General features: G+C 36.4%; 2 protein-coding genes across 3 annotated transcripts in view; both read left to right on the top strand.

Moving 5' to 3' along the window:
• LOC139150522 (zinc finger FYVE domain-containing protein 1-like) overlaps positions 1-6,673 on the top strand; it is a 33,310-nt gene extending 26,637 nt beyond the window's left edge. For both annotated transcript variants that reach the window (XM_070722944.1, XM_070722943.1), the window contains 2 exons: positions 1,731-1,853; positions 4,878-6,673. In XM_070722944.1, the coding sequence (XP_070579045.1) occupies positions 1,731-1,853; positions 4,878-5,107 (353 nt within the window). In that variant the 3' untranslated portion in view covers positions 5,108-6,673. The remainder of the gene's footprint in view (positions 1-1,730; positions 1,854-4,877) is intronic.
• A 3,801-nt stretch (positions 6,674-10,474) lies between these two features.
• LOC139150515 (uncharacterized) lies at positions 10,475-13,787 on the top strand. Its single transcript, XM_070722936.1, has 4 exons — positions 10,475-11,010; positions 11,983-12,094; positions 12,266-12,458; positions 12,692-13,787. The coding sequence occupies exons 1-4, from the start codon at positions 10,970-10,972 to the stop codon at positions 12,985-12,987; spliced, it is 642 nt and encodes a 213-aa protein (XP_070579037.1). The 5' UTR covers positions 10,475-10,969; the 3' UTR covers positions 12,988-13,787.
• Positions 13,788-16,674: the final 2,887 nt, after the last annotated feature.

Below are 16,674 nucleotides of genomic sequence, written 5' to 3'. Positions count from 1 at the left end.
AGAACAAGTTGGCCTTGTAATGGGGCAGGAGCTACAACTGTTGATAATTTTTCAATATTTCTATGCAATGTATCAAACACAGTTTCTTGGTGTCTCTCTACAGCATGCTGCTGAAAAACCCCGTGAAAAACACAATATTCAGTTTGTCAACAAAGCCCGTTTGTTTAAATATTGGTGATAATTAAATGATGCAAATGCACGGTACATGTAGGCTGTGTTGGCAAGCTGAGTACTGGATAGCTCAACATTCTGTAGGGAGTAGAACAAGAACACAATTGTATAAACTGAACAAAATATTGTCAAATAAAAAGTTAATACAACTACTGCCCTGCTACTACATACTGGCAGTGACAGTGATACATGTAGCTCTGACTCTGATGTAGTTTAAGAAGAGTTTTGGTCATAGGACACTCAATTGACAGTGACACACACATCTACTTGTACACATAGAAGACTAGGGGACTAACAGTTACCATGGATTTTTGAATTCTGGCATATGAGAACAATCAAATATTAGAGAAAAAAGATGGGGTCACCATATTTGATCTTATACAAATCTACGATGAAAAGTCAGTTTTTCTAAAATCACTTAAAATCAATATATAATACCATTCATTTCAAGTTCATGCAGTGAATGAAATTTTCACATCTCATTGTACCAATAACACAAAAGTAAAACTTTGAACAGTAAAGACTCTAATTTAAATGGAAAAATGTGTGACTAAATGGAATCTTTTATTTTTTTTATCAAATTTGCCATTATTACACCCAAAATTTCTGAGATTAAAACATTAATTTCATGGAATATTTTAACCTTCCAGTATTGTCAATTTTGTAAAACATTTTATAAGTGGCATCTAAGTTGTATATGTCTTGTACTTTTGAAAAAAAAATTTTGGTAGGTCACTGTGCTCATTTTTTCACAATTTGGTTAAACGTAGCTAGGAATACACAATTTTCATACTCTCTCATGATTGTCATTTTGTGTGCTTTTCAGCTGGTGCCATTGAACTGGCCACAGTTGGATAAACTCAAGTCGGCTTAGACTGAGAATCCAAAAAGTTCACTGATGCATTTAAAAATAAATCAATTTAAGAACTTGCCCTAGGTATATGGCTCTACAACCTGCTGATAAGAGGTAGTGTTGAACATTTGCGTGCAGAACGACACATTATATGTTTTTTTTACTCTGTGTGCATTCCTAATAAATATGTGGCTATATGGTAATTTGGGGGGGGGGACTTGAAAATTTTTGAGGGTATCGAGGGGGGGAACTTGAAAATTTTTGAGGGTATTGAGGGGGGATCTGAAAAAAATAAGATTTCAATCGCGATTCCTCCAGCCCCCCCCCCCCCCCCAACCATTTTTTTTTGAACGCGGCCTTACCTACCAATACATTAACAAAATAAATTATATCAAAATTTTGCTGCAGAAAATACAGAGACAATCAATTTGTGGACTCTTTCCCTCATGAAGGGTAATCTTTTATTTCCTTCAAAGAGATTGTGTCCAATGGTTTATGAGCTGCAAAATACACCTCATGAATTATTACATTAGCTTTATCACATTTGAGCTTTTCATTTGATATACATTTTAAAGGAAAATTGGCTGGTCTTGAATATCTGTACGAGTAATTACAAGTGTTGTACATGTATTGTTATGTTGACTATGGTATATCCATACTAAAAAGTATTGTGATAAATAGATTCCCATCATCATTATTTTCACAGAATCAAAGGAAAGCAGAGAAGGTAGCGATGAAGTGGATGCAAATCAGGTGACCGCAAGAAAAGTAGGAGAAGTTATTGGCAGTACTCTGAGTGTTGTTGCCTCAGCAATAGAATATCCTAAAGGTAGGCACTTACTATCTTGATTTATCTCTCTCTCTCTCTCTCTCTCTCTCTCTCTCTCTCTCTCTCTCTCTCTCATACACACACTCAGAAGCTCTCATTATTTGTAGGAATTAAGTTCTACAAGATGTTCAAAGGTGCACCCATGGTGAAATATTTTATCTGTAATATATGTGTATTTTACAATTTTAATTCTCAGAATAACATACAGTTTCAAACTACAGAATTGTAGTTTGATGTTTTATATACGGTGCATAAAATGTATGTGACCTTAGAAATAGTGTGGATTATCATTACAGCTTATGATTTATGTTCTCTGAAGATTTTTAGCTCACATTTGGTATACCAATGTGAGGTAATCGTATAAGCTGAATCAGTTCATTTGCATGTCTGTATGTATGTATGTATGTATGTATGTCCGTCCACGTCAAAAACAGCTAAACCGCAGCACCTACTGTCTTAGTATTTGGTGTACAGGTGCTCCTAGGGGTGGAGATGTGAATTTGTTCAAATGAACATGTCAGTGCCAAAAATATGCAAATGAGGGGGGAAAGGAAAAATCCTGCAAATTGCTACAACTCTGTAACCGTTGGTCAGATTGGGTTGAAACTTGGTGTGCAGGTTCCTTTAGGCATTCTAAAGTAGGTGTTTAAAATTTGGGATGAATTTGCATGTTTCTATTTTTCAGGTAATTTTTTTCAGTTTTTAGTCAAAAAATGTTTTTCTCTGAAACCACTCATCTGATTGCTTTAAAGCTGCCAGCCATTCAATGACATTTCAGCAATTATTTCTCTGTATTTTGTTTATGTAAGATCTATTCTAGAGTATGGCTCTGTTGTGTGGTCACCCCACCAGAAGGGCCGGTCAGCAAAAATCGAGAGAGTACAAATTAAATTTGTGAAATACATTTGTCGCAAACTCAATGTTCACTGCAGTAAATCCAGCTACCATTTTATTGCAGAATTCTGAACATTCCTAAGTTACACAATAGAAGACTAACCCTTGACATGTGCTTTTTGTACAAAATAATTCATTCACATTATGATGCTCCAGATATTCTAAATCAAATCTGCTTTTATGCCCCAGTAGAAATTTACGCAGGAAACCCCTTTTAAACCAGACTTGTGTTCTGTTAATTGCAGAAAATTCTCGACAGTGCCCAGATGCATGTCTGTTTTTAATGATATCTCTTTTAAATGCAATATAGATATTTTTTCTATGCTGTGTAGTTTTAAAAACTATTTTATCCAGTCATTTTAACAGTTCTCCTTTTTGATTCGTGTATGTTTTTTTTTCAATTTAATGTATCGTGCTACTTTTATGGTTGTCTTGTACATTTGTCTTGTGATTGTGTGACTTTTTTGTTTCGCAGACTGTTAGTGGGTTTGCCCGTGATCTGTGTATCAAATAAAATAAAATAAAATAAAATAAGTTGGTATACATGTTCCTCAGGATGACTTCAGTCAAGTGTATACAAATTGAATTGAAATTTTAATATTTGTAATTTTTGGGCAATTTTCCAAATTTTTGGTCAAAACTTTTTTTATTGAAAAATTACTAATCTGATAGCTTTGATATTTGGTATACAGGTTCCTAAGGTTGATCAAAATCAGTTTAATTAATATCGTGAAGGTATCTTGAATTTTGTACTTTTGCTGAATTTTTTGGTTACTTAAATATTTACTCATTTTAAGTAAAATTTCTTCTTCTTGAAACTGCTAGCCCAATTGTTCTCAAATTTGGATTGGATGTTTGCATGGGTGTTACCCTTCTAATTGTTGAAATTACGACAAAATTGGAAATATTACTGTTTTTGGGCAATTTTTGTCATTTTTGGTCAAAAAATCTTAAAAGATATATTCTTTTTAAAGCCCCTGGACAGACAGCTTTTATATTTGCTGTACAGATGTCCAGAGATGACAATAGTTAGATATGTGGAAATTGTCCTGAAATATATAAATTTGTATTTTTAAGACAATTTTGTTATTTTTGGTCAAGAAAACTTGTCCTCAAAATTACTTGTCTGATAGCTTTGTAATTTGGTACAAAAGTCCCGAGGGATGTTATGAGATAAATTTTCTGCTCAAAGTGTTGGGAACCCCCAAATTTTTATATTTTAGGTAATTTTCTTTCGTGACCTTAAATGACCTACACCAACCCAGGATATGTTGTGAGAGAGTTTTGAAGGCTGTGAACATAATTTTGTCATATTTAATATCAATTTGTAGTAAAATTTGATCCAGAAAACAAAGCTGAGGTAAATTTTTTCATTGCGAACCAATTTTTGCAACTTTTGCATGTAAGACACACAAGAACTGATGAGAAATTTGGATCCAGGATAATTCCAGATGTCGTAATCCCCCCCCCCCCCCCCCCCAGTGGAAGGCATTTCACTATCTGTAACTGATTTAAGTGCTGCTTACATTCGAATGATAGCACTCATAGCATTAATTAAAACATCTCCAAGGTTGTAAATACATTTCCTGCCATGCCAGCTGGTCTTATGTAAGGGGTGGAACATTTGATATTCAGGAGGGGGTAGGGGATAGAAGATTGATGAGGTAGCGTTACTTTTTACCAGATCCCTTGTACATTTTTTCCCACTCTTTATTTTTTCCCCACTCTCCCACCTTTTCTTTTTGTCAAGCTTCTCTGGCTAATTTTTTTGTTGACATTTGCTTATGTATGTAGGATCTGCTTGTCCCATTGCTATAGAAGTTGATATGCATGTTCCTAAAGATGACCTCCAGTACCTAGGTTGCAGACCTTATTTGCTCTTGTCATTCTTGGTTTTCTGGTTTAAATATTTCTTGAATTTAGCAATTCAAACCGAATGTGAGCACATAGTGTCCTTGACGGTATTTTTTATAAAAGCAGCTGTTATTATTAAAACCATTAACTTTAATTGCAAGTATGTCAGCTTTTGAAGTCTCCACTGAAGAATGAGTAGAGTTTTGTATATCCAGTGAGAAGTGGGCAAAGTTCAGTGAAGATTGTGAAAAAACAAATATGTGTCTTCTGTTTCAGGACTTGTTGTAGATGCAGCCAGACCAGCCTATTGGGTTCCAGATAATGAAATACAAAATTGTTGTTGCTGTAAGCAGGAGTTTGGAAGCAAGCTGACCATACATCATTGCCGTGCATGTGGTGATGGTGTCTGTAAAGATTGCTCTCCAAACAGTAAACCTGTTCCATCACGAGGTTGGGATCATCCAGTGAGAATCTGCAAAAACTGTGAAGCGCTAGCTGATCTGTAATTCATTAACATTTGTCTATACTTTATGACTATGTTGTGTTGTAAATACTACACCGTATGTCACGTTCAAACCTTAGATCTACATGTTTTAATTCTTGTACAAAAAGCTGTATAAAAGATATTACATTGCAAATTGTCACATGTTTATCATGTTATACTTTCTGTGTCACTCACTGTTTTATTGAATGATTCATTCTCCCTGTTGTAAAATATCTGATGTGATTTCACAGGATTCTCTGCAATCACCAGTATAGACTGATGAAAGACGAGGAATGAAATACTAACTCCTTGCTAATTGAGACCAATTTTTCACCAGACCTGAAGACTCCTTACTCGATTTCTGTTTACATTTTATCAATTTGACACATTTTAAATGTATCTAAAAGGTACAATAATTATTACTCAGTGCTACACACAGTAATACCGATGGTGTTTACAGATGTAATATAATACGTTTTGTCAGCAATATGTTACACTTTCGTCTTGTATCGTGTCAGCATTAATTTACCCCCCCTTTCCTGAATTATTCATTTCTGTAAAATATAATGTCGTAATTAAATTATCCTTGTTGGATTATGCAGATCAACCAATCATGAGTCGTATTGATGAAAAATATTCATAAGCCTGAAATCACGCATCATTACCCTTAGTTAGACATCTAATGTTTGATATTGTGTGCCCATTGTGCTCACAGTCTAACACACTGGTAAAACACTGGTACATGTACTCCTTTCATCTGTCAATGAAAGTAAGTACAATTCAGAAGAACAATTGTATCAAATTCACACTGTAATACTTGAAAAGTGAGAACCAGGAATGTTTTAATGAAGGTCAAATTTCATAAATAGTGGGTGAGATGGAAATCCTGGAGTTAATTTGATGAACATCAAGCTATTTATCAGATTTGTTCCAGTCTTGTCAAGTGTATAGATGTTCCAGTCGAGTGTATAGATGTTTAGGGGATTTTGATGAGGTTTCTGCTTTTTAATTTGCATACTGTCTGTTTTACAAAGTGTAAGATATATATATTCAATCATAAAAGATGTTGATAAAAACAAAAAGCTACTTTTTGCCCTTGAAATTACAATTTACATGTGCATGGAACTCTAATACACAGTGTAGGAAGGAAGAGGCATCGTAGCATAAGGTTAGGGTATTCACTGTTGGAGAATGGTGAGTTTTAGACTAGCATAGTGTTGTACCCTTGAGCAAAGGCTCTGAACTCCTCATTGTGTCATTGGATAATAGATACATCATCCTATAATTGGGCTTTCACCAGTTTGATGATGGATTAAATGAAATGAATAACTGGTATCTTATTGTATAATACACTGTGGTGTAGTGAAAAGATGTCAATACCTTGTTTTACAACTCAGAAAGTAATTTGCTAACAGCTTAAATGCTGTGATGGAAAGGGTTCAACTTTGAGGGCAGAAGAAGGGATGGAAAATATGTCAGGACAACTGCAAGATAATAGAATAACGAGAGATCATGCAAATGGATAGTCAGTGTAAGTCCTGTAAAAGTTAAGTGGTACAAAATAAAAAAAAAATATTCAGAATGTGAACGTATGGGTATTTTTTCTCATTTACATACACTTCAGACATTGAACTGCTTTTGAAGTCTTTTTGCATATACAAGTCAATTGCACAATAATGTGTGCTGAATGGTTTGATAATTTATGTTGGATAGATACAGTGATATATCAGCCAGCTCAACAATTAACTGTGCTTGTTCCTGATGCAAACATTTTCAAGTAATAATCCAATTGTGACCTTATCTAGATTTGTTCAAATAATGATATAATCTGTATTTTTGCATTTTCATCAAATATTCAGAGCCTTCAAATTTGATTTCCATGACCAAGGAATGATCTCACCATAGACGCTCGAGAGCCATTTTTCTCAAAGGTCTATGATCTCACTTAGATTTTTTTCAAAGAGTATGGAAATTTGCACTTAGATTAGATTTGCACTTAGATTTAGAATCGTTGAATATAAAGCTTATTCAGTGATGGTAAGCAATGCCAATACGGAGACCAAATGACTATAGACAATGACCAGGCATGTGGTTTAGTGTTTCAAGGGCATAGAGTTACTGTAACATAATCAAAAGATACAATCTTTGCTTATTAGAAAAAACTGCAAATAATTGAAATAATTGAAAATTGATGCTGATAAATCCACACTATCAAAGAAAAGTTCTAAGTTAAGTCTGAAAATGTTGCAACCTAATCGAATATTACATGACAAATTTGTGAATAATCAAAAATTGCCACAATATGGTACAACTTAGTCCTCCATCACAGGCAGTGTGATTGTACATGTAGGTGTGCTAATCTGTCTGACAATTGCAAGATACATGGAACTTAAGTAACAGATTACTGTGTGTGTGTGTGTGTGTGTGTGTGTGTGTATATATATATATATATATATATATATATATATATATATATATATATATAATAATACACAAAATGTAATATATATATATATATATATATATATATATATATATATATATAATATATATATATATATATATATATATATATATATATATATATATATATATATATATATACTGAGAATCTAGGAACTTGTAGTTGTCACTCTACAGGCTGTTTCATGCGGTAAGCAATCATCCTGATGATTGCTTACCGCATGAAACAGCCTGTAGAGTGACAACTACAAGTTCCTAGATTCTCAGTATTACCGCCCTGCAGAAATGCATTGAGCACTATACTTTGCCTGTATTGACAAGCAAACCATTTTCATATATATATATATATATATATATATATATATATATATATATATATATATATATATATATATATATATATATATATATATATAGTGTGTGTATATGTATATATATATATATATATATATATATATATATATATATATATATATATATATATATATATATATTTAATTTATTCTTTACTTTAAGAACATGCTCATAAAACCAAAGAAAACAAAATAAAGACAAAACATACACAACAAAAATAAAAAAGATTGACATACTCTTCAGATAGGACACAAGTAACAAATAAGTTTTAAAACAGTCTGAAAAAATCTTGCGCCAAAAGTTGCTATGTCGAATTACATCAAAGGATAAAGCTGCTTCGATCATGTGATTTTCGCTTTCCATCAAACGAAGGTAGAAATTAGAACAGGCCATCCATTGTGTACTTTATTAGATGTCATGATGCAATGACTGACAAAGGTTTCTGATATACTCAATCAGTGTCTAGGGTATGCAAATGATTCCGTATTGCTTTGACAGTATACGGACACACCTTTACTTACTTGCATTAAAGGCAATATCATGAAATGATGCATAATTAATTATACAAGTTCTTCAATTTCCCGCAATATAACAACCTGTTGTAGTTTTACATAGTTGTTAAAGTTATGAAATTATTTAGATATTAAATGAACGCGGGGATAATACACCTCCTTCTTTAACACCATTGTAAACATGAAAGCTTTCAGAGATGACAGGGCCCCATCTGACGCGAAATTTTAGGTTTCGGTACCAACATATTAAGATTCTAACAATACACTGAGGAGCATTCCTGTCGAGTAACTTACGAAACAGAGTCCAACTCTGTCGAACGCTTTTGTGGCATCATCAAAAAAAGCACAGGAAAACTTGACTGTTATGGCGTTTTTAAAAGTTTTTTGTCTCTTTCAGAAGAAAAACACGTCTGTAGAATGAATGGTTTTAAAACCAAATTGATGATCACTAGTATCAAAGTATGTTTCACATTTATGAAGCAACAAATATTTCATATAAAGCTTAGAAATTGCGTTAGCGATTGCAATTGGGCGATAATTGCCAGTAAGTGTTACATCGCCAGTTTTATCCTTTACTATACGGGAATCAAGTTTGTATCTAACATGCAAGATGGCAAATAACCATGAATATGAACACCTGTAAATAAAATTGAGCGTAACAAGAGAAGACGTCTGTGAGCATTTTTCAAATGCTCAGCAGAAACATCACCAGGCCCTACAGTTTTTGCAACAGCTGGATTACTGACACATGTAACAATCTCGTCTGCCCAGACAATCATGTAATTGTTAATATCAACTCTTGAGATATCATCCATAACATGGGATTCACTACTATTGTCAGTAACAGATGACATAAGATTCGCAAAATAGTTACGTCATTTTTAAGCTATATTTTGGTGGTCATAACATCCACCACAGGAGCAGATTTCCAATTACTTATTACTCCTCTGCAAAATTGTTTCGTATTTCTATTTGAAAGTAGCTCAGCAAGGGCATCAGCCCGCATTTGCCTATCATTCCTTTTACAAATCCATAGAACGTACTTTTCCCCATAAGATCACAAAGTGCCCTCTGCCATGGGATGCCTTTTTCTGAGAGTTATGTTCTTTCAGTTTTACACAATAATTCCAATCAGGAATGGACTTATGAGAATTACGCTTCACTGATGGAGAAATGCTTTGTGAAGGTGCTCTCACAGTGTCATTGTACAATGTCTTATCTATGACTAGCGTACTGTAGCTGTGCAGGATCGAGGGTTTATAAGGAGTCGAGGAGACTGCAACAGCCAAAGACTGTTAAAACAAATACAGAAGAAAACTCAACTTGATTGCAAAACGCATCCCACTGAAAAAGGCGAAAAACACGAAAGCAAAACTCGAAAACAGAAACTTGACATAACCAAAATGCACAGTCGCTCAGGAAATAAAACCTTCAGTGAAAACTAGGAAAAAATCTCTAGAAACCTAAACCCGATTGTATGCTACATGTACCAATAGACCGGGATTGCTAATTAACAAAACAAACGAAAAAATAGTGACTGAAATTAAATTGAATACAAAACAAATGCAAAAGTGAAATGGACAAAAAACTCTCACAGAAAAACGGAGTTGCACAGAGTGAATGGCAGTGCTAGACTAATAACAAAACTGCCAACTCCAGTCCCATGCATTGCCGAACACCTGTCAAACAAGCAACCATTGGCTGAAAATGACGTCATGCATGTCATGCCAAGACAATAATATCCCGCTTATCTCCAAACCGCGGGAAATTTGATTTATCGATAGTGTACAAGTGTGAAGGAATTTTACAAGAGGGATCACGACAAGCAAAAGCCCCTGCGTCAAGACTGATGTCGCTTAAAGTATGCTCGGTACAACTGTGATAATCACATACAGTGGTGTCATCTAAACATGAACAATCAATTTTATCAAAAGTGGGGACATTTTGCATAAACTCATACTTTTGAAGGTCCTTAAGATTACGAACTGTAAGACTCACTGTAATATGCACATCCTTTTAGTACATCTATGCGCAGCGGAGGTAAAGACCCAGTGATCAAGCCATAGAGTCAGTGAAGAGTGATGGGCTTCACTGTAGTATGTAAAGTTTAGAGGGTTTTCTATACCAAGAAAGCTAACATCAGAGCATACATAATTATTTTCCTTACGGAAAGTGGACATTTCCTAAAAAAAGTTTGAGTCACTATTGATATCGGCTTTCCAGTCTCAAATTACCATAACACCATTGGTTAGTTTCTTCGGCCGGGGAGGGGTCACGCGGTTTTTTATTTTGGTGATGGTGGTTCACCGTGTTTTTTGAAATGCTGAATAGGGGTCAGAGAGTTTTTGAATTACACAACATGGGCCCAAACTTGGCTAAAATACATCATTCACTTGCATTTTCAGCGCGCTCTCGGGGTAGTCTGGTTCCCTGACCCATTTCCCCGGTAGAGGGCGTGGGGAAATATACACTGAGTTCGATCAGGCGGTGTGGGTCATGACATACGCCCTCGCGCGATCGCTAAATTGACCAATCAGAGCGCAGTAAAATCCACCATGGCGGAATACACGGACTCGGAAATTCGGCAGCGGGAAAGGTAAGAGAAACGTCAGTTTTTGCTAGTTAATTGATCGTTCAAGTGACAATGCTTGATATTCAAAACGATACCTTAAAAAGCTAGTTAAGACTCATTTTCCATCCCTTCGGAACGATTAAATTAACGTTATACACCGGGTTGACATCGACCTACTGACTTACGATGATAGTGATTTACATGACGACAGAGAAAGTTAATTAGCTGTGTTTATGCACCGCTAGCACTAAAACGGTGCGGGCGATACCGTTTCTGAACACAGTACAGTGCTTTTCATGTCTATAACAACGTAAAATTAGTAAAGCGCCCCTAAGCGCCCCATCCGATGATCGTTAACGTTAGCGTTTAAAATGTTTGTGTTATAGTGAGTTTTGTTTATGTGGTCGACGGGCTGTCGACAGTGTCTTATGTAGTATGGCCTGTGCTTCGCCTATGTAACTCACAATCGAGTGCAACTGTGCGAAGATGCCGCGGTGAATTTTGTGCGAAATTTTGATCGTGGCATGGAGGTAGTAGAGCCGGCTATGGATTAGTGTCAGCAGATTGTGATTTGAACGTGAAATTTTCGAAATATCGTCGACAAAACTTGCGCAAAGGGTACATGCGGGCGGACTTGGAGTCTCGCCTATGGGATTTTCTCATAGCTGTGGTGCGGTTTAAAAAGTCGTGAAAGTCAAAATCACTGCCCCCCAAAAAAGGTAAAAACCCGTCTGAAAACACCACAGCTATGGGCCAACAGCTGCATAGGGCAAACCATGGAGGTTAGTCTTTTCTTACCTCCATAGGCAAACACAGCACAAGTAAAGTCTGACTCAAAAAACTTCCTGTTATGAGAGCTCACGTACACGTCCATGGTCAATTTATATTCGTATTTCTAATGTCATGTTCATTAAATCACGGACTTTGTCTGTGAGTAAATATAGGTTTGATTCTCCTATTACATATTGACTTCATGTACATTTTTTTCGTACATAGCAACATTCATCCACGAGACCAGGACCCAACACCGAGACATCTGAAGAAACAAAGAATTACTGAACATGAACGTCAATCCACCAGGCGTAGATCTCTCTTTCACCAAGATTTTGTAAGTATGATACTGTATGACACTGTACAAAGTACTGTAAATAATTGAAGAGGATGGACTCAAGTCTTAGTCACAGCTTGCTTTGTTGTTGTTTTGGAATGCCAGTTGTTTAATTAATCAGTTAATTAATGGATGAATTTATTGCTTCTCTCTATAACTATAATTCTTTAGGCCCCTCCAAATCCACTTAGTGCTAAACGACGACCTTGGACTTTCCAGGAGGATGCTGCCCTTGTCGAGTATGTGGCACTGTATTACAGTAGTGAACATGGTTCTTCACAATGGCCCAGTATGCATAACACAGAATTTTGGAGTTGTTGTGCTGCTGCTGTCAGTGAAAAAACCGGGGAACACAGGCGTGAAGGTAAAATAGTGGATCTATTGCAGTAAATATGGATTATATACATGTTGCTTGAAACTAGTGTGTTTTGTAGTTGACTTCCAGGTACATTTTATGTGTACCTTACAAGTAGAAATGTGTTCTTGTGGGGGAATTGAAAAAAAAATGAGTGACATGTTTTTTAACAGAATGAATGGTTAATTATCTTGCATGACATACATAGAATTTTTTTCTGTAAATTTTTTTTTATGTTTTAGGGAATGCATGTAGGACACGTGTGAGTAAAACCCTGCAAGGAAGATTTAAGACCATTGACGATGCTGAAAATCATTTTAACATTTCCTACATGGACGACTTCAGTGCCGTTATGAATACATGGCTGCAACCAACCTCAACACCAAAAAGGCATCTGCGAGTCCCTTTCCATCATCACCAATGGCTGCCTTCAGTCCAATTAAATTTACCAATCCTACACAGAGTCGTGGGGAGTACTTCAATAATACACTTGTTGGCTTCACAAAATTATCAACGAAACAGAAAATTAGTCTCCTAACTCAATTATTCCAACAATATTTAATTGAAAATGTTTCTTCAGAGTTAGTTCCCCCATTTGTTCCATTGGACTCCATAGATTTATTATCGAAAGCACTGCAGACATTGAAGAGCCATGAACAAGAAAACACTGTTTATCACCTGACTAAAGCTCTAGGTGTCAAAAGACAAGATAGTGAGGTCCGCGCCTACCCTTGAGCAGAATGCCTTGGCCCATATTTGCATATAATATTGTTACGTGCAGAGAAAACGAACAAAAGGGTGAACTCAGCAGTTAACGTTTAAACAAAATTTATTACGAAAATAAAACTAATTGCTAAGTCAGGGATAGAGTACAAGCTTTAAAAGTGTACAGACTACTTATCTCAGCTGGGACGGCAAAGCTCCAGTCTCAGAGTTGTAACAGTCAGTTGGATGAATGAACAGTCCTTGCAGGCTTGCAGCTGCACAAAGTCCACAGTATAAATCCAGGGTTGGCAGTGAAGGTCTTGAAAAGTCTTGAGAATGACTACTGCTGGAGTTTAGTACACACAAGAGACACGATCCCAAAAGTCTGACTGGAAGCTGTGCACGTCCCTTTTATAAAGGCATATAAGAACAATCTAGAACTTTTATTGACATGCTAATTACTGTTCTAAAATTATCTCCCTTACACAACTAATCAACTTTCCAGAACATTCCAAACATGACTAATTGAATTCAAGGTTGTGAGGTCATCAAGGGCAGTGACCTTGAGAATGTTCTAGACTAATTGAACTCAGGTCATGATGAGTGTGGGGGAAATGACCTACATAACACACACCCCTCTTCAAAAAAGAAAATTTTTCAATGAAAAATCTTTCTTTTACAAATGTAATCTTAAAAGTGTGAACAACAATAAGTTCTAAATACGAGAGAGACAGTCTGCAATTAAATTGTCTCTGCCTTTGATATGTCTAATGTCAAGATTAAACTCCTGTAACATTAAACTCCATCTTAGCAATCTCTGATTTTTGCCTTTGAATTTCTGCAGAAAACAAGAGGGTTGTGATCAATATAAACCACTATTGGCTGATTTGAAGAAGTAACATAAACTTCAAAATGCTGTAAAGCTAATATCAAAGATAAACACTCTTTTTCAATTGTAGAGTAGTTTCTCTGGGATTTGTTAAATTTGCGTGAAAAATAGCAAACAGGATGATCTACACCATGACTATCCTCTTGCAATAAAACAGCACCAGCAGCCGTATCACTAGCATCTACAGCTAATTTGAATGGCAAAGTGAAATCTGGTGCAGACAACACTGGGGCACTTTGCAGTATGGCTTTAAGTGTATCAAATGCCTGTTGGCATTGCTCTGACCAAACAAACTTTACTTTCTTTTTAAGTAAGTTAGTCAAAGGCTCAGTAATTGTGGAGAAATTTGGACAGAATTTTCTGTAGTAACCAGCCATACCGAGAAAGCGCATCAGTTGTCGTTTGCAGTTTGGTATGGGAAAACTTGAAATGGCACTGATTTTGGCATCAACAGGTTTTACCTCACCCTGTCCTACAGTATGTCCGAGGTAAGTCACCCTCGCCAACCAAACTCAGATTTTGCAAGGTTGACAGTCAACATTGCTTTACTCAGTCTCTCAAAGAACTTCCGCATGAGCTTGATGTGTTCCTCCCAGGTGTCACTATACAGGACGACGTCGTCAACGTAGGCTGCACACCCATCTAGCCCGGATATGACGTCGTTGATCATCCGTTGGAACGTTGCCGGAGAGTTCTTCATTCCGAATGGCATCACCTTGTACTGGAACAATCCGTCTGGTGTAACAAAGGCGGATATTTCACGAGCACGATCCGTCAGAGGGACTTGCCAAAATCCCTTCAGTAGGTCAAATTTCGTCACATACTTGGCTTTTCCCACTCGGTCGATGCAGTCATCAATCCTCGGGATTGGGAAAGTGTCTGTCTTTGTTAAAGTGTTGACCTTCCTAAAGTCCGTGCACATACGATAACTGTGGTCTGATTTGGGAACAAGTATGCACGGCGAACTCCAGTTACTTTTACTGGGTTCAATAAAGTCATTGTCCAGCAGGTATTTGACTTCTTCCTGGAGATATTTTGCTTTTGTTGGATTCAGTCTGTATGGATGTTGTTTTACAGGCTTACTGTCCCCAACATCAACGTCGTGATAGATGACGTTTGTCCTCGTTGGAACATCTTGAAACAGGTGTTTATATTCATGGAGCAGTTCTTTCACCTGTTGTTGTTGTTCTGGCTGGAGGTGTGCCAACTTTGTAGACTCCAGCTTCTCCAGGATTTCTGAGTTCTGAAGCTTGACCGAGCCCAGCTTTGAGTTTAGAGTATTTTCACTCAAGTCAGTTTCAGTATCACTATCTTCATAATGGTTTGAACTGACTGCACTGACAGGCTGAGTTATAGTAGGATTATCCCTATCCAAATATGGCTTAAGCATATTTATGTGACATAGCTGTTTTTGTTTTCGCCTGTCAGGTGTTATTATGATGTAATTTAAATCACTCAATTTCTTATCAATTAGATATGGCCCAAAGTAACGAGCATGGAGTGGTTTGCCAGGAATCGGAAGTAGAACAAGAACTTTTTGACCTGGTTCAAACTTCCGTTTTGAGGTGTTTTTATCATATTTGGTTTCATTGACTGCTGAGATGACTCAAGATTTTCTCTGGCTAATTCACATGCTTTAGAGAGTTTTGTACGAAAATCTGACACATATTGCAAAATATTCAGACAATCATCATCGTCTGATAGGAATTTCTCTTAACGAGCTTAAGTGGGCCACGGACTGTATGTCCAAATACAAGCTCAAATGGGCTAAAACCAAGAGACTCCTGAATTGACTCTCTAACAGCAAAGAGCAGAAATGAATTCCTTCATCCCACTGCTTCTCTGTGTCAAAACAGTAGGTCCTAATCATGTTTTTCAAAGTTTGATGAAATCGCTCAAGAGCACCCTGACTTTCTGGATGATAGGCGGATGACCTATACTGTTTAATGCCTAGCTGATCCATTACTTGTTGAAAAATACCAGACATAAAGTTGGAGCCTTGATCGGACTGGACACATTTAGGGAGGCCAAATAAAGTGAAAAATTTGACTAAAGCTCTCACTATAGTCTTTGTCTTTATGTTTCTCAGTGGTATGGCTTCTGGGAACCGAGTTGATGTACACATTATTGTCAGCATGTACTCATTTCCTGATCTTGTTTTTGGTAGGGGCCCAACACAGTCTATTAGTATCCTACTAAATGGTTCTTGAAATGCAGGAATTGGCTGTAAAGGGGCCTTTGGAATGGTCTGATTTGGCTTTCCTACCATTTGACATGTGTGACAAGTTTTACAGAAATGTGCTACATCCTGCCTGAGATTAGGCCAATAAAAGTGACTGAGAATTTTATGATAAGTTTTCCTGACTCCTAAGTGACCAGCCCAGGGGCGTTTCATGGGCCAGGCGCAATATTTCAGCACGATAGGGCTTTGGAACCACAATTTGATGTTTTATAGCCCAATCGTCATCAACCAAAACATCTGGAGGTCTCCATTTACGCATGAGAATACCAGATTTGTATAATAGGAAACAGAGCTATCTGAAGTTTTACCTTCATCATCTACCCTGTCAAACAAAGACAAAATATCTGGGTCTTTGTGTTGTTCTGCAATGAGATTTGATCTAGAAAATG

The sequence above is a fragment of the Ptychodera flava genome, chromosome 14 (genome assembly GCF_041260155.1).
Source record: "Ptychodera flava strain L36383 chromosome 14, AS_Pfla_20210202, whole genome shotgun sequence".
NCBI lineage: Eukaryota > Metazoa > Hemichordata > Enteropneusta > Ptychoderidae > Ptychodera > Ptychodera flava.
This window is presented reverse-complemented; position numbering and strand designations above follow the sequence as displayed.

What these genes read in the sequence shown, in the direction of transcription:
- LOC139150515 (XM_070722936.1), top strand. Translation starts at nt 10,970, where the DNA reads ATGGCGGAATACACGGACTCGGAAATTCGGCAGCGGGAAAG. An exon ending in GAAATTCGGCAGCGGGAAAG is followed by an intron (nt 11,011 to 11,982) that starts GTAAGAGAAACG and finishes TTTCGTACATAG; the next exon opens with CAACATTCATCCACGAGACC. An exon ending in CTCTCTTTCACCAAGATTTT is followed by an intron (nt 12,095 to 12,265) that starts GTAAGTATGATA and finishes ATAATTCTTTAG; the next exon opens with GCCCCTCCAAATCCACTTAG.